This window comes from Orcinus orca, chromosome 15 (genome assembly GCF_937001465.1).
Source record: "Orcinus orca chromosome 15, mOrcOrc1.1, whole genome shotgun sequence".
NCBI classification, from domain to species: Eukaryota; Metazoa; Chordata; class Mammalia; order Artiodactyla; family Delphinidae; genus Orcinus; species Orcinus orca.
The window spans coordinates 15,078,213-15,096,408 of record NC_064573.1 but is presented as its reverse complement, the minus strand read 5'-3'; the positions used below and the strand labels follow the sequence as shown (position 1 = coordinate 15,096,408).

General features: G+C 47.1%; 1 protein-coding gene across 1 annotated transcript in view; it reads right to left on the bottom strand.

The window, feature by feature from the left end:
* Window positions 1-17,766, bottom strand: part of CCBE1 (collagen and calcium binding EGF domains 1) — a 246,855-nt gene extending 229,089 nt beyond the window's left edge. The window contains exons 1-2 of the mRNA XM_033424971.2: window positions 15,733-17,766; window positions 15,215-15,295 (exon numbers count right to left, since the gene is read on the bottom strand). Of these exons, the coding sequence (XP_033280862.1) occupies window positions 15,215-15,295; window positions 15,733-15,863 (212 nt within the window). The 5' untranslated portion in view covers window positions 15,864-17,766. The remainder of the gene's footprint in view (window positions 1-15,214; window positions 15,296-15,732) is intronic.
* Between the last annotated feature and the right edge of the window lie 430 nt (window positions 17,767-18,196).

The following is an 18,196-nucleotide window of genomic DNA, read 5'->3' as shown; positions in this document are numbered from 1 at the left end:
AGCATTCCGCGTAATGGTAAGCGTTCTTTACCTATTGTTACGTGAAAAAAGCGACCGCAGAACAAACCTGTTTCTGTAAGTAATAACTACGTTATGTCCGCAAGTAATAACTACGAGTATGTCCGTTAGTAAAGGCACAGAAAAGATCAGGAAAATACACTCCAGTCCTTGGCTGTCATTATCCTGGAGGGGCAAGATTATGGAGCATCTCCAGTTCCCAGTCATTCATGATGTAAAACACGTAAAGAGCAAGTACTGCTATCATATACAAAAAGGTAAAGTTTTAAAAAGAGACAATTACCTCCTTCTTGCGCTCTTTTGTAGCGACTAGAAAGCACGATTCTTCCCTTACATGCTTCTCTAAGAAGGTGTTTTCCCCTCATCTTCACGATGGTACTTTCCTTTGGGAGCCAAGCCTCTCAGCTGCAGAGTCCTAAGAAGTATGGATGAAACCTTCCCCTCTTCAGGGCAAGAGGAGTTAATTATGGTCCCTGCAGCACCGTAGGCTTCCCCAAATTAAGGCTTCCATCGCATCAAATAGAATGAGCACATACCAAATGTGTCAGGACCACCCAGAGTCAAGCTGTGTATGAGCTAAGGGATGAATAAACAGCCTAAAGATGATGCAAGTCATGTTTTAAAGGATGGACAGGAGAAATTGGACTTAATAACAGCCAAGAAAGGAGTCACTGGAGAGGCAAAATTTGGAGGTACAGCGTGAATAAACAGCTTGATGGCCAAACGCTGCAAGGGGGTTGTCTACACTGGAGCACCCCCATGGGTGCACACCACCACCCCCCCCCCCGACCCCAGCAGCAATGACTGCCCAGAAACGGCTCCAGGTGTGCCACGACCTCAACCTCTCCTGCTCTGGCACACCAGAGCGGCAGTCGGGACTGCCGAAGCCTCCTGGACCGGAGCCTCCAGCCTTAAGCTTCCTTTGTCATTGACCTCAAGGTGCCCTCCACAGATGATCATTTTCATGTGAGCCATGACCTGGAAATGTGTTTCCCAAACACTAGGGGTCTCTGGGAAAGGACTCGAAGATAGTTGGGGTGGCAGACATGCCTAGTAAATTGTCAGCATCCTTTCACATCTTCGCCTAAAGTTTTAACTACCCGTTCCTATTATATACTTTCTAATAGAATGCCACACTCATCATGCTGTCACAGACTCTGGAAGTTTAAGAACTCAGGTCACTTAGGAACCACTTCGCGTCTTGCCAGCCTCCAATTCAAAGAAATCCCTCATTAAGAACCTCAGAAGCACATCTACCCAGGAAATGCAATTATATTTCCTTAATTTATAGTAACTTCTATTTCTATGATTTAATCAGCATGACCGCATCTTTCTTTTTGACTAGAATGGCAATTACAGTAAGTCCCCTACATACAAGTTGCGAACTTTCACGCATTCCCACGCCCAGTCGTGTAAGTTAGTTCACGTGTCTGGCGTACATTGTCACGTGCGTGCATCCTCCACAAGTGGTTGTGCTTTTGAGTACTTTACTGTACAGTACTATACAGAGTACAGTAGTACAGTATCTTTATTTCAAACCCAGGATGTCATCTATGATGAGAAAAGAGGAAAGCTACTACCCAGACATCACTGGATCGTTTTTTAAGAGGGTAGATAGAATTGAATCCAGCAAGGAACCAGAACCTGTGCCATCAGCGTCAGGCGTGAAATTGCAGCTTGCCCTGTCTCCCCTTGCTGACGATCCTCAGCTCTACCATCCCTCACCTCCTCCAGTCAGTAACTCTTCTTGCCTGTTCACTCGATGCCAGCCCCTGGATGCCAGCTGTTGTACTGTACTTTGCAAGGTACTGTAAGATTAAAAATGTTTTAGTCCTCGTGTAGTAGTTCATACTACATAGTATGAGATTATTAATCTTCATATGGCTATCCACGTGGACCATGTTCTTTAGTGTGGGGAAAATTAAGAGAAAGTGCTTGCCGATGAATACTTGAACACTTGAGCTGTCTGACTCTAAGCAAGAAGATACCCTCCCCTAACTGGTGTCTCTTACATCAAGCAAAGTTTTTGCTCTTGGTATTTTTTTTCCTAATCCAGCGTATTTTTAAAAACTGGGTAGTTCTGGGGCTTCCCTGGTGGCGCAGTGGTTGAGAGTCCGCCTGCCGATGCAGGGGACACGGGTTCGTGCCCCGGTCAGGGAAGATCCCACATGCTGCGGAGCGGCTGGGCCCGTGAGCCATGGCCGCTGAGCCTGCGCGTCCAGAGCCTGTGCTCCGCAACGGGAGAGGCCACAACAGTGAGAGGCCCGCGTACCGCAAAAAAAAAAAAAAAAAAAAAAAAAATTGGGTAGTTCTGCCCTTGATAAAGATGAAGAACCAGAGCTTCTAAAATGGGTCAAAAAGATCTCAAAGGAATAAGGATATATGTTAACCTGTATATTCTAAAGATAGTACTTATTCCTGCCAATTTTAGTACTTTTAGGGAGAACTAAAATAAGACCTAATTTTTTGACAGCTTCAGGAGAATGAATTTGTCAAAATTATATATAATTCCTCTGAGCTAGAAATACACGTATATCCAAGGAGAATGGTATCAAGTGCTTCTTCAGTTTTCACAAACATTTTGCTACATCATTCACAAAACCAGCCTGAAAATGCAACTACTGTTGCTTTTTCTTCAATAATTCTTTACTATCAACTCTCAAAATAAATGCTACTTAACTGATTACTTTTACCCAGGCGTGTTTGTCCCCTGGAAACTATGACTGACATACTTCAGATATGTGGTTTCCTGCGCAATTCCTCAAAATAAAGCCTCTTTTCCACGGCTGAGAAAGGCCCACAAGTGAGTCTCTGCTCGGTAGCTGGGGAGACTTTTATTTTAAGGTTAAATTAGATCCTGCCACTCCCTTACTTCCCAACCTCCGACGGCTTCCCATCTTACCCAGTGATGGAAGTAATTGTCACAGATATGGGAAGTCATTCTGGCTTACACATGGTTTGGCTTGACCTTTATGCTAACTACAACAGCCTGTCTTCTGGCCTGTCAAACAGGCATTGTACATCTGATTTAACCACTAAAATCTGATTTAACCATTTAAAAATCAAAAGGGAATAACTGTGGTTCAGGCATTCAAAATGGAGCTGGGTGGCCATCGTGGATGTGCTTTCAGACATGTTCCTGTATCACTGAGAACTTGAGTTCTCTCAACTGTATCAGACTCAAGGATCCCATCAGTCGTTCTTCATATCTGCTAGCAGCCGCCTAGTCTCAAGGTCTCCCCTTGTACCTGTGCAACCACTTCAGACCCCAACCAATCCTTATTTGTCAAGCATCCTGACTTCTTGCCGGCTCCAATTATGATTCTTGATACACGACTCATGTGACTGACTGACTGTGATTTTTGCTTATATAAGCCTCCCCCATTTTGCAGTCAGGTGGAACACATTTAAGTACTTCTTAAATCTGTATCTCTTGGGCTATAGTCCTCAGGCTCAAATAAAATTCTTTTCTATTCCTATTAAAAATATATATTTTTTGTTCGTTTGTTTTTATATATTATTTGTGTGAGAAGTATTATAAACCTATTACAGTACAGTACTATATAGCCGATTGTGTTAGTGGAGTAACTTTGTTGGACTTACAGACAAACTGGTCTTATGTGCGCTCGGAAGGGAACTCGTTCATAGGTAGGGGACTTACTGTGTAACGATGCATTCCATATGGACCTCCTTGGGGACTGCCTGGTTTGCGGCCATATGGTATATACAGGGCTTAGGTGACACCTATGCAGTCAAACCACAGAGCACATTGTTTCGTTTTGCACAAAGTTAACGCAACCCCAGAAAAAGCCTTGTGTTTGGTGGGGGTTGAGAAGTTTCTTCAGTTATCAGAGGGGAGGCCTGAAGAGTTGAAGAGGAACACAAAAACAGAATGGGAAGAGAATCTCTGCCAGCACATAGATTTCCTATCACACTAAGTGGAAAAAACTGTGTGTTTGATGCTTGCAAGGGAAGAAAGACACAGCTTGACACTGAAGAGCTTTCATTTATAATATGCTGAGCCATGTTTATATCTTGGGAGAAAATTCATGCAGTGCAGCAACAAAACATTTTTTAAAAAATTCAACAAAGGTCACCAAGTAGCTCCAGACACCAAGCTGAGAGGCTGCAAGAGGAAATGAAAAGTGATGGAATTTGCACCAGGGGATTTAGGACTGATCAGCTTAAGAAACACAACACTCATGAGGAATGGACCACCTTTGTTGATCCACCTCAGCCCACTTCATCACTCTCCTGACTGCCCTCGAACCATCCAACTCAGAAGAGAAAGGTGATGCCAGGAGGGAAAAAGTAGGACCCAACAGAAGAAGCAGGAGACACCAGGCACCAACACAAGCTCTAACTGTAAATTTCCCTGCCGAGGGGCGTGGACCTGCAGTAACTGCACAAGACATGAGGACCCAGGCCTAATGGCCATAGAAGGAAGAAACAGGGACCATTTCTCCATTGGCAAGGAATCAGGCAGCTCACCCCCTTTTGCTTTCTGCTCCAAGGCTTTCAACCTTGGCTGCATAATGGAATCGTGCAAGGAGCTTCAAAAATTCCCAGTGTCTGGCACCCACCTCCAGAGTTTGATGAAACTGGTCTAGGGTACCAATCTGGACAATGGATTTTTTTTTTTTTTTAAAGCTCACCAGGTGGGCTTCCCTGGTGGCGCAGTGGTTGGGAGTCCGCCTGCCGATGCAGGGGACACGGGTTCGTGCCCCGGTCCGGGAGGATCCCACATGCCGCGGAGCGGCTGGGCCCGTAAGCCATGGCCGCTGAGCCTGCGCGTCAGGAGCCTGTGCTCCGCAACGGGAGAGGCCACAGCAGTGAGAGGCCCACGTACCGACAAAAAAAAAAAAAAAAGGCAGGAAAATAAATCTCACCAGGTGATTCCAAGCGCAGTCTAGGCTGTAAAGCCACAGGCAGTGTTTTGCAAGTAGGAAGCACAGAAGAGCCACGCATGAGGAAGGAGTCCCGGAACGGTACAGTGATGTTCAGGACAACGCTTCCCAGTTAAATGTGTGTAGGAAACACCTAGGGACGCTTGTTAGAATGCAGATTCTAATTCAGTAGGTCTGGGGTGGGGGGACCTCAGCATTTGCAACTGTGACGTCTTGATGGAGGCTGTGATCTGTTCTAACTCCCTACATCATTTAGCTAGAGGAGGAGGTACCACAGAAGGGATCACTACAAACAACATTATGGTTTCATGTTTTTCTTCTTCAGCGGTATTAACAATACTTTAATTTCATTGGATAACTCAGTGTCACCACGTGCACAGTGACGCCCATGGAAATCAGTGTGTATGAAAACCGTCCCCTTTGTCACATGGCCCCAGCGTGTGCTGGGCTTTTTTGGTGGGGGGATACGATGGGCTGAATTGTGTCCTCCCAAAACCTACACATTGAAGTCCTAAAACCAGTACCGGAGAATGTGATTATTTAGAGATCAAAGCTTTAAATAGGCCAGAGTTAAAATGAGTTATGAGAATGGGCTCTAATGCCGTATGTAGTAGTATCCTTGTAAGAGGAAGAGATTAGGACACACAAGCACAGAAGGAAGACCCTGGGAAGACACAGAGAGAAGACAGCCACCTGCAAGTCAAGGAGAGGACTCAGAAGGGATCAACCCTGCCACCACACTGGTCCCAGACCTCTAGCCTCCAGAACTGCAAGAAAGTCTCGAGTTTAAGCTTCCCAGTCTACGGTAGTTTGCCGAGGCGTTCCCGGCAAACATGGGGCAGGACAGGTTGTTGGTTCATGTGTCTACTTTTGATAACTTGTCCAACTTATTTTTTACCAGCAGGACTGACACATCCTTATTTCTAGCATCCTCCTTCCCTTGTCTAAACGTCTCTTTAATTTATGGCAGCAGGCAAGGTAACCACAGTTGTCAGGCTTTTCAGAGGAGCCTAGTGGTTAACAACAGGCTCTGGCGTCAGCCTGTCTGGCTCCACCACACACCTGCTCCGGGACTTGAGCATTCACAGGACAAGCTAGTTCCTGAGAACGAGCCTTCACACAGGGCCACCAGAGGAAATCACACGAGCCTGCGTTTCTCCGTGATCTCTGCTTTTGCGTTCAAAGTTCCCCCAGACCCACCCTTTTCCCTCCCCTCCTCTCACCTGTGTTCCAGGTAGAAAATGCAGCCCGATTAAGTGACCTCCAAGTAGATTTTATGCAGAGCCTCACACTTACCTTTCCCTATGCCCTCCCAGCTGATGGGCAGCAGTGATTTCCAGAAAACCGACGTAATATTGAAGTCGATTTTTACAGACTTAAAATCCTTCAGCCAAACTTTCTCAGAGATAAAACCCCACTGATGTTACATTCTAGGTTCCTCTAAGCTTTCAGAATCTGCCAGAACTAAATTCCAGTGCACCTTCCGGGCAATGACCTTGCCTCCAATGAACAGTCTTGTGGTCTTGCTGGGCTCCCAGGAAGCCAGCCTCCACTCTGACCTGTCATTTTTCACCACAAGAGCCGTGAGTCGTTTCACTATAGGAAGATTCCAGAGTGACACACGGACACGTTACCAAGAGCAAGTCCAAGTGGAAGCAAAGAGAGGGGAGAGCCGGAGGGGAAGTTAACAGCCTGGTCTCCACACTGGCTTCTAGACGGCCTCCGACCTCTGAAGGAATAGTGAACACACACAGGACGTTACAAAAATTGCATTTGTCAATCTGTCGACCTTTATAAGCTTAGTTTGCCTTTCATTTAACCTCCGTTCAGCTGAGTCCATTAAAGTGGCTGTTACCAAGGTCAGAGGCTCCTACATGACTGGTATCCACATCTTTTTCTCACCCGCCCTCATCTCCATAGGATACTCTCTACTCCTTATCAAGTGTTTATACCTATAATTTTCTTCTTTGCTATACCCCAGGGCATTTCTTTATCTGCCTAATATGTCAAGCGGTGCATTCCAACATTTTCCTCCTTTCCCTTCTCCAAAATACCATTAGACTCTGCCTCTCTCTCCTCAGAGTATTTCAGTAGTTCTTTCCTTCTCCGTACTTTGTCCCCACCCTCAGTGTCGAAAGGCATCACTCTAGGAGTCTCCGTGATCTTCATGGAATCAAAGAGCTGGTACTGTTAAGAAGGCAGTTCAGAGTTTAAGTTCAAAAGTTTAATTACTGATGTTGGGCCCAGTGCAACTGAGCCAACCTATGACACTTTTTAGCCGTAAAAGGAAAAGTGAAATGTTGCAACACTGATTTAGGACACTCTTCATTGAAAATAACTTTCTCTAGATGTGTGTTCTTCAAATAAGAGCTATACTCTCATTGGATTTTTGAATGTGAGGCCTTCCACTGTAGAAATTCAGAACTAACAAGTTTATGGAGAGCTGGCTTTGAGTCAAAGCATGTGACAATCACTACACAAGCTGAGAATTAAGGACATATGGAATTAAGGATGGTGGGCAACTAGCCAAGGCAATCCAAGGATTACTCAACTGGCAAGGAAGGCCAGTCTGGGAACACAGAGAAAAGCAGCAGTAAGTCAGCACTTAACTAGCTGCAGTAAAATCAGCTTCTTAAAAACATCCCGACGAGTTACATTCACTTAGAGAATCATTTAAGGGAAGATGACTGGAAATAAAGTCCCAGCTCAACAATAACTATAGTTGATTCCTTGAGATCAGGAAATCAAGTCACAATGAAAAGATGCTCGGGCCAGAGACCCAGATACAATAAGGCAATACAAAGGCAAAGGCCTCAAAGAGGCAGCAGCCTAAAGGTCCTCAAGGTTGCCCCCTTGAGGACTCAGACCTGTGGATGAGGTCACATATGGATGTATTTGCATTAAGACAGCACTTTAGAAGTTGGCAAACTTTCCCTGAAGAGGGCCAGACAGTAAATATCTGAGGTTTGGGGGCCAAGTAAGGTCTGTTGCACAGTTTAACCCTTTAAACAAGGTAAAAAGCATTCTTAGATCATGGGTTGTATAAAGACATGCCACCTGCCCTACTACAGCAGGCCAATCCCTGCTTTATACCAAACTTTCCGAGCCAAATCCCAGTGCAGAGGGCCCTCCCAGCTTCCCACCGGTTCTCTGTACCAGCAGCCACCGACAGCTGCTCCAACTTTTCCCAGAGGACTAAGGATGGGGGCCTCACACCAGCACGGGCAAATACCAGAGAACACCCCAGAGCAGTGGCCAAGGGGTGGAAAGGTTGCGAATGGATAAGGCTAGAATAGACGTGGTCCAAGTTTCTAAAGTCATGAAGGGCACGGAACGATAACCTGGTTCACGTCCTAACACACCGAACAAGGAGGCAATATAGTTGTTCTTCCAAGCTTTCACACCTAGTTTTGACTCACATGAATCATACCTTGGAGCTAGAAAGATGTACCTTGCTTGACTGGGATTAAACATGTAGAGGTTAACACCACTCCGACCCCTATACAGGTACTTCAGGATGTAAACAAGTTGTCCATACAGTTCCGATGCATTTATGAACACAGACCTGTAATGGGTTATTAGAGTCGAGGAATGTAGGAGGGGCACGCCTTCTCTTAACACTCTGCTTAAAGGTACTGTTGGCAAACATGGGGCAACCTAGGCTGAGGCAAACCGGGTCCACACGAGGTATCTGTTCCTAGTTGGCCCATTCTGAGGCTGTCTCACAGGACACACAGCCAGAGAACTGGCCTTCTCTTTGGAATGCTTTCACATTCCAATAATTCTTAGAAGGGACTTGTGGCACGTGTTAGTTCCCTTCCTGCTAGGAGAAGAAAAACACATTAGTTACCACCGTCCCCGGGTTCTCGTGTCCCTGCCTGGAGCCGTAGGGTTTCTTTTGCTGAAACGATACAGCTGGGCCACAGGAAATTAAGCTCTTAGGCCCCCCAAATGTAACATCGGATGTGTGCCAAAGATAATCATCTAACAAACGTCCCCAAGGACATCCTTGGCTCGAAATTCCTTTACTAAAAAAGATAAATTGAATTAAAATCCATGCATTCCATGAGGGCAGAGGTTTGGGGGTTTCTCCTGACTTATTCACATATGTATTCTGGGTGCCTAGAATGTGCTCGGCACATAGCAAGCTCTGAACAAGGAACGCAATCGCTGGTAAAACTCTGAAATTGGTAAATGACTTTATATGGAAAAGAACCTGGCTTGGCAGAAGAGAAGCTGCCGATGTTACAGCTGATTACCTTTTCACCCCCCAAATTAGAAGCAATAAGCTGAGAAAGGATGGAGACCTTCGTTCGCTGGATAGTCAGCAATGCCCCGAATCAGGCAGACCCTCTAACGCAGAGCAGCCAGGATCCCACTGCACAGGAAGGTAGTGAGTTTGCGTAAGCTGAACCACTGAACTTAAACTACCGATTGGAATGCAAACTACCATCTGAGAAAATAGGGTATTCTAGAAAAAAGAGCGTATTTGCTTTTTCCGGGTGCATCCACCCCACAGCTTCACTTAGAAAAGATGAAGGGAAGTGAATGTAGCAAGTCAGAGCATCAACAACTTTGGGGACAATGTGTAGCAACTGGACCCGGTCTCAAAGGACACCAGTTGTGTCCTGTTCACAATTGTGGCCAGTTCAATTGTTAGTTGTTTCCTACCCTTCTGTCTTGTTCCCTAGAGAATGAGTGAAAAGTGAGAGAGAACCTTGCCTGGGCCAACATCCTCCACCTCCCCTCTCTCCTGACACCTGCTCAAGCTAAAGAAAAGGGTGTGGGTAGGGAGCAAGATCCCCTTTAAAACTGCATCCACCACTACTTCAAAGCCAGCGTCCACAGGGCAATCAACACACTGGGCAGGACTGCCCACATCCTCTTCAGGTATTATTTAAAGTAACAAGTCCATGGAATGAGCTATATAACTGCCAGAAGCAGCACCTGTAACACATTAGCAATTAAAGTTTAACGGTCAAGGTGGGAACTAATGCAAATGGCAGCAGCTCACAGGTGTAAGCAAACTGCTTTCCAGCAGAAAGAAACTCAGCTGAAAGCAGCGGGCATACTCGGATAGCAACAGAAGTTCTGGAAGACCTGAAAGATTTCAGTCACATCTCCTTGTTTACTTGTAAAATTAACATTCATCCCCCGAGTCCTGTGTATGTGACAATGTGTATGGACCCTGTCCAGGCACAGGGCTAGCCTCTGAGGCTACAGTCATGAGAGGACAGAGGAACCAGGCACTCAGCAAGCTAACTATCCAGTGGGAGATAGGGTCTAACAGGGAAACATGAGGCTGCCTCCAACTTATCTGTGATTCAGGCAGTTTTGCACGTAAGCCACCCCCATGCGTCCCCTGCTCTGTTAACATTTGGACTACTTCCTCCTTATGGTTAGAATATGGACAGTAGTCATGAAGGTACAAATGCTTTCTTAAAGGGGGCCCACAAGCCCTGAATGAGCCAACAGTGATTCAGAGCAGGTTCTAAGCTATGCTGGCCACAGAACGGGGAGGGAGAAGGGAGGGACCAGAACTGGGCTGAGGACCTAATCGCTAGTCTTGTCTCTGCCAATAAAACCCTTCATGACCCTGGACAAGGGGCATATCTCTAAGAGCCTCTAAAATGGGGTAACTGTGCCTTCTGCCTACTTTTATACTTACGTGAATAGAGAACATCGTGTAGTCAGGTAGGAGGCAGGAAGCAGAAGATATCCTTTATGTATTGATAATTTTCCCAAGGCACTAGATTTCTGGGCCAGCCTACAATTGGAGAGGCAACTAAAAACAGCTGACGTGTGACTGCTATAAACACCCTCAGGGTTTCTGGCTAGGGTCTGAATTTGCTCTTTCAAAAATGTCTACTGCAAAGCTCAAAACTCAGCAGATGCCTACTGAGCGCCCAGCTTGTGCACTCACCACGCCAGACTTGGGGAGACACAGCAGCGAGCCTGAGCGGCAGCATTCACTGAGCGCTTCCTATGTATATCAACTCATTTACATCTTCACTATAACCCTATCACTGCAGTACTAACGTGACCCTCATTTACTTAAAGGAGAGCACTAGAGTACAGATTGAGAAACGTTCAAGGTCACGGAAGCAGTAGAGCTGGAATTCAAACTGGGGAAGAGAGTTTCTACTATGGATGTTTTGACATCAAAGCCCTGTGTAGGGACTTAGGAACCTGCCAGATAGCACATTCTCCAGCCCTTCCTCCAATGGAGACTTAGCTAAAGTCCGGGGCTTTCCCTCTGGTGGCGCTGCCCCAACTAAGCCACCTTCTTGCTCTCTAATTTCCAAGTAAACATATTTGCAGAAATATGTTAACTTCCACATTTTAATTGAGATAATGCAACAGTGCTACCAAATCCTAAGTGGGAGTTCTTGCATCCCCATGTCATTATTTCCCATGGGAACATGACCCTCATGAGACAGCACTGATAGGACAAATACAGCTGAGAGCCTCTACTTGTAGGTCTGTGAACCACAAAGCTGAAGATCACAGCTAATGCAACAAACACCGACCATTCTGTTAAAGAACCACGTTGAAGGACAATCAAGTCTTCTCTCGCCCATAAAGCCATTCCTAGCTGCTTCTAATCTCTTCCCCATCAGAGTATAAACTACACAATTTTGAACTCGATCATGTACATTGTATACTGGTTACAGTCGTAGAGGCCTCGGTCTAAGACTCAAGTCTGTAAAACGTGACCAGGGACTACGCTCAAGCATTTTCTAGGAACATGTTAAGCTCATAATAGAGGCTCGAGTCCTTAACTGATTAATGGATCCAGAGTTAATTAGCATGTTTATTGGATACAGGCTCACTCAATACAAGTTGATTTCTTGATGTTTCCTACACTCCTGTTCTTATTTTTAAAAAGACTATCATTTTCTTGATGAGACCCCCATAAAGAAAAGGTAAACACAGACCTTTTGTTCAAAAACTACACCATCTGGGAAAGGAGGAAAAAAGTTAACTTGTAGGAAGAACTTTTAATAGCCACAAGAGGGGTAAATGCCATTATAACTTTATGGGCTTGCTTTGGCTAGGATAAATTTAGAGTCTAGATAAATCACACACACTGAAATCTTAACTACTGGTAAAATGATACGCTCCATGTCAGAGCGTAGTGCTGAGCAAACATGCCCTCTACGATGAAGCTGCCAAAGGCGTTCGCTCTGTTTCATCAGCTTTGGGGACTTGGCTCAATGCACACTGGGGTAGAGTCCCTAGAGACGGACCCTGTGATCACAATGAAATCCTACAAGGAAGGAAAGCTATACATGTAGCAACCAACGTCGTGTATAACATGGTAATGGAAGCTCAATTGTTTGAGACAGATCAAGAGCAGTGGTAACTCAGAAAACCACTGTGGTCACAGGGGCTGCTAGAGTTATCTGCTTCTTTCGAGTTTATAGCCTCTAATGTATAGTTTTCTTCCTTACTTAGATGCCAGATTTGGAAAGTTCAGCCACATCTGTAGACACCACCGGGATGATGAAAGGGCCCAGACTTTGAAGTCAGACAAACCTGGGTCTGACCTCGAGTCTCCCGTGTATTAACTTTGTGACCCTGGGCAAGTGGACTTAATCCGAGCTTCGGTTCTCTCGGTAAAACTGAGGCAACACACATGCTACAGAGTGGCTTTGAGGATTACAGCTGTATGTATGTGAAGTGCATAGGACACTGGTGAATACACAGTAAATCCTCCAACTGTCATTTAATATAAGGCTTAAGTGGAAAGGTGCTGCTTACGTAACACCACGGAAAACAGAAGTGTACAAGCGTGGTGGGGTCCAGGACAGAGTATTCCGACCCCATCTCTTTTCCATATCACCTCAGTCTCCATATGACTTTTAGGAATAATGGCAAATCAGATGTTACGTCTACTATACCTCCATGTCCATGGGTTTTCAAAAGCCAGTGTTAAAAGACCACGTTCTAAATTCAGGAGTGACTTCCGGTATGCATTCTCTTCAGCAAAAAGCCACTCACCAGAGACATCTGCTAAGAGTGGGATTCTAGGCAGTCAGAAAGCATTCCCAGAACAGTAGTAGCTCTGCTACGTTACTTTCACTTTAATTAAGGGTCAGCCAACAGTCCACGAGTCCGATTTCCTGGAAGGCTGGTTCTTTGTCTGATTTTAAGGTACTGTGGTGGAAGAGCTAACTCATCTGCAGGGGCCTCTGAGCTCCAGAGGATCTGTCCAAACAGGTCTGCACCATGACTCTGGTTACTATAGCAGCGCTTCAAGCCTTAATGCATAGCTCGTTCACATGCAAGTTCTGATTCAGGAGTTCTGGGCAGGGGCCTGAGACAATACAAGCTCCCAGAAGATGCCCGTGCCACCCACACCGGGAGCAGCAAGGGCCTCCAGGGCCAGGACAATCAGAATTCACAGACCGAAGAGCACACAGCATTCCTCCATTCTTGGGGCTAAAACGGGGGCACGAACTGCCAACTAACTGTCTTTAGGAAGGTACTAAACTATGGCAATTGTATAAAACCAACGAAGTACACACAGAACTCTTAAAGGAAAACCAAAGAAACAACATTCACAGGGACCATTACCATTTTCTTCAGCTGAAAACATCCTCCCAACTCCTCTAAGCTCTTTTCTCCTACAAATAAGATATCCTTTTTGTTAGTTCTCTAAGCTGTTTCTTTGAGTAGCTGTTAATGAAAACATATCAAGACACTGCTAATGTCTCCTACAGAGGCTTAGTGCAGAAAAACACCAGTTTTTAAATTCTGTTAAAAAATAAAAAGTAACAAGTAACAGCTGAACGAATGAAGTCAGCTTCGAACACTAATCAGGCACCAGTGGTTTCTGAAAATCGGACATGCCTTCTATAACTGTCACTGACTTATGTGCAGTCTGACCTTCAGGGACCAAATAAATGAGCAAACCGTCTCAGGGATACGTTCCACGTTAGATTAGAGGTTTTATGCTGCGGTGACAGGGGAAAAAATGTGTCCTAAGAAATAGTGTGGATGAAACACAGGGCTAGCACCAGGTCAGGTCTCCAGATGGGTGACCTTGCTTACCCAGTTAACCTCTCCGAGTCTTCACCTGCCAACTGAACCATACTCTCTCTTCCCCACTAACTCACACGTCTCGTTCAGTGTCACCACCCACTTCCCAAGGCTAAGACTTGACTGTTGCTTCACTTAAGCAGCATGGTACGTGATATAACTGATGGTGCCTTTGTACCCCTAAACTGACCAGCCCTATAACCACTTACACCTGAACCTTTGAGCACTTTTTTTGGTTTGGTTTTTTTTTTTTTTTTTTTAAACAGCTCAAAGGATTCACCTGCTACCGCATCATTAGTGCAACTTCCTTCTCTTTCAAGTTCACTTTTGAGGATTGCTGTGCTATCTTATACTACCCAATAGTCAGCCTAGCACCCCAAACAGTGCACGATTCCCAGAGACAGAGATGGAGTCTGGTGGAGTGTGTGATCCCTGTACCTCCCACAGAACCTTTAAAAAGCAGGCAACTCATAAGCGCTTATGGTGGGTGCCTCCTTCCAAGGAGGGCACTGGCACAGAAGCCTATGGTGAAGTCAACCCTCACCTCCAGAAATTGCAAGCAGGGAACACTGATTCACCTTGAGAATCAGAACCACCTGGGAGCATTTTTCATAGTATAGAATCCCTAGCCCTATTCATGCTTAGCTTTAACAAGCACCCAGGCTCTGTGAGCTAAATTTTCAGGAAGACTGATCCTCTTCTTGTGGCTCAACCATCTTGACGCTTTTTGCTTTCACTTAACCCAAGTCATGCCCGCAGTCCTCCCCCATCCTCCTGCCCACAGAGGCTGTGACACTGTTACACTCTGTCCTGGCAGAAAATCAAAAGATAGCCAAGAACCAAGGATCTCCTGGTTGTATGCCTTTAGGCTTTCAAAACAAAAACAGCCATTCACCTTTGCTATGCCGCACAGTTTACACCCACCATCCGACCCGCTTTCTTTACGAAACTTTCAACGTTTTCTCCAACCATCACGCAAATATTCGAGGAAGCAGTAAACCACCTCCCCTCAGGTTCTAAGAGCACGAACTCTAGGTGCCGCCGCCACTCAGGTGCTCATCATCGCTCCGGCGCAGAAACCACACGCAAAAGAAAAGAAAGCGTTTGCACCGAGGGGCACTCACCCAGCACCTACCACCGTGGCCCCGGTCCCCGAGCGGATCTCCAAGCCCCTCCTGCGCGGCGCCGCCTCCCCAAACAGCCCGGGCGCGCACGGACGGAGTCGGTGGAACCCCGAGACTTACCTGAAGCACGTCGTGAGCTCGCCTGAAGGCTTCAGACACGGGTATGTGGTCGTGACGATTTTGTTTTCCGAGCAAATTTCTCTGTGGAAAAAGTTGGAGGAACTTCGTTGGTTCTCCACTGGAGAGCGGAGGATAGCGCGCGTTGGGCATCCGCGTCCCGCGCGGCGACCAGGCGCTGGTTCCCCAACGCGGGCGCGGAGCGGACTCCAGGGTCAGGGGTGGACCCGGCGAGGGTCCAACGCAGGGAGCCCAGGCCCAAGGGAAAGAAAAGGTGAAGAAGCGGGGCAGTGGAGGGCGGCAGGAATGCGGCGCGCGGGTATCTCGGTGCCCCGACCCACAGATGGAGGAGCCAGGGCTAAGGGCGCGGAGGGTCTCACCCGGGAGCAGAGTTTACCGTCAGCTAGAACAATTGAGCGCCCGGGGAAGCGAGGGCGTGAGGCTTACCGCTGTGGGGGGGAAGGGGCACCGGCTGCACCCCAAGAGCCGCGGCGCACCAAGCAGGGACCGGCAGCGCTTACCTGTCGCCGTCCTCGGGCTCCTCTCGGTAGCTCCACGTGTGTCCCAGCGCCAGGAGCAGCAGAAGCGGACCCAGGCTCTTGCCCAGCTGCCCCCTCGCCGCTCCTCCCCGGCTCGGAGGCGTCGGCACCATCAGGGAAGCTCCCGGCTTCTTCCCGGCTCCGGAGCTCTCTCCCCGCTCTGCGCCCGGCTCCTCCGCGTCCGCCGCCGCCTTCCCTCTCCCCGGCAGGGGGCGCCCGAGGGCGGGGGCGTTTGCGCCACCTGCGCGAGGCACCGGGGTTGGTGGCGCCGTGGTGTTGAGGGGGATTAAGGCTAGGGATTGGGGTGCAGACTGCCAGCTCCGAAGAGAGGCCGGGAAATGGGGCGCCTGCGGTGCCTAGCTGGCGCGACGGTCGCGGGGTCCAGGCCGTCTCGCTCGGGAGGTTCACGCCGGAGAGACGAACTCGCTCCACGCGGCTTGGGGCGACGCCTTTGCCGCCTGCTTCTTCCTCTGCCGGGCGCCGCGCGCAGGGTGCGGAAAGCAGGCGACAGCTTGCATTTTACCCCGGGGTCGCACGCCCGGGAGGAGGAGCCGATTCTCACGCCGGGAAAAGGGAGGGGGAGCAGAGGGGTTAATAAGCTTCCTTCCTGTTGTCGGTTGCTTTCCAAGGACGCGGGTCAGGCTAATCTTTGGCTTCTCCCCTCGAGCGCCTACACTGTCCTTTCCCGCTACCTCGGTTCTCCTTAGTAGAATAAGGGAGGAAGGAGGAGGTGAAGGCTCCAGCGGCTCTCCCAAACTGCCTTCTCTGAAACCTGAAATGGTTTCACCATTTCTAGAGCGTGGTCTGTCTTCATTAAAGCTTCTTAGTCCTCCGGTCGAACAAGCAACGAGCTCTTTCTGGGGGCCAGGGGGTTTAAATCCTCTTGCCCTGAGCAGCTTTAATGCTGCTTCAAAACCATGCACACATGCGAGAGCTGGAAACTCCTGGAAGATCAGGTGAGACACGGAAGGGGGCCGTTAATCAGCGCCTGCCCCCTGCTAGTTAACGCGGGGTTGTTAACGGGTATTCTGAAAACCCGGGCTGCGGGGCGGTACGGTAAATCAGCTCACCTGGTGGTGACCCAATTGTAACTCGTACATATACGCCTGCATCTTCACACTTTGTTGCACGTTAGGCGTTTCTGTGCCTGTTAAAGAGAAGCTTGTGACATAAACGTGCCCCGCTGAGCAAGCAAGTGGTCGTGGCCCAGAAATAAGTTGCAAGAGCAGGAGGTTGCCCGAGGAGGTGAAAAGGTAGCTTGTTCACAAGTTACCGGTGTGCTAATTGGTTAGGTGAGCAGGTGTTTTGATTCAAAATATTCTGGGCAACTGAGAATCACCGTGCATATCACATACATCTTGACATTTTAAAATAGCAATGGTATCCTCAGTTCTCTGTAGATTGCTTTTGTATTTTCCAAAGGTTTTTCACATTTACGATTTTATTTGATACCATATCCCTTGAAACTAGGAGTGCGACTTCAGCGAGGTGGGTTTCTTTCCTACAAAACTTAGACGTGGCAGAGCATAAAACACACTTGATATTGAAATACGGTGCTACATACAAGAGAGTGAATTTTCACGTGGTAGTTCAGGAGACACTTCAGAAGCTGCCAAACCTGCCAGTGACCATCATACAGTCAGGAAAAAAAACAACAAATAAACCTGGATTCAAACCCAGGCTGTGTGGCTTCCTTGGTCTGTGACCTTGCATAAGTTACGTGACCTTGTGCAAGTTACCTAACCTTTCTGAAACTCAGTTTCCTCATCTGTAAAATGGAGAAAACTCCCTGAGTGTTTAAGAGTAATAAATGAGGTAACGCATATGATGTTTTCACAGTGCCTGGCGTATATTGAGCGCTCAGTAGACATTAACTGTTACCATTTTTAACCTAAATGATGATATTGCACAGGATTTTCAGTTTTAACTTTCCAGCTTTCTGCTTTCTAGATAGTTTATTTCACAACAGTTGTTTGGGTTCCTAAAGAGATACCTCTCTAAGCACTTGAAAAATAAACCCATGGTGGAGATTATAAAAATTGTATCACTTTAGATTGTGCCAAAAAAATCTCCGTCTTGCAGAGAAGAGGCCATTCTGTAGAAGGTTCTATTTCATTTTTCTTTCTTTGTTTTTTCTTTTTTGGGCCAAGTCATGCAGCTTGTGGGAATCTTAGTACCAAGACCAGGGATAGAACCCATGCTCCCTGCAGTGGAAGCTTGGAGGCCTAACCCCTGACTGGACCACACACAAGGCGAAGTCCCTAGGAGGTTCTATTTTTATTTTCTTCCCTATTGCTCTATTTCGATATCTGGCTATCTTTTTTTCTCCTCTTTACTCAATTTTGCTTTTCTACTGTTGTATTATGGGTCTTAGTTCTACAAGTAGGAGAGAATGGTATAGGAGATTTCTTATCGGCTTCCTTAAATAGTTAATAAGCCACATATG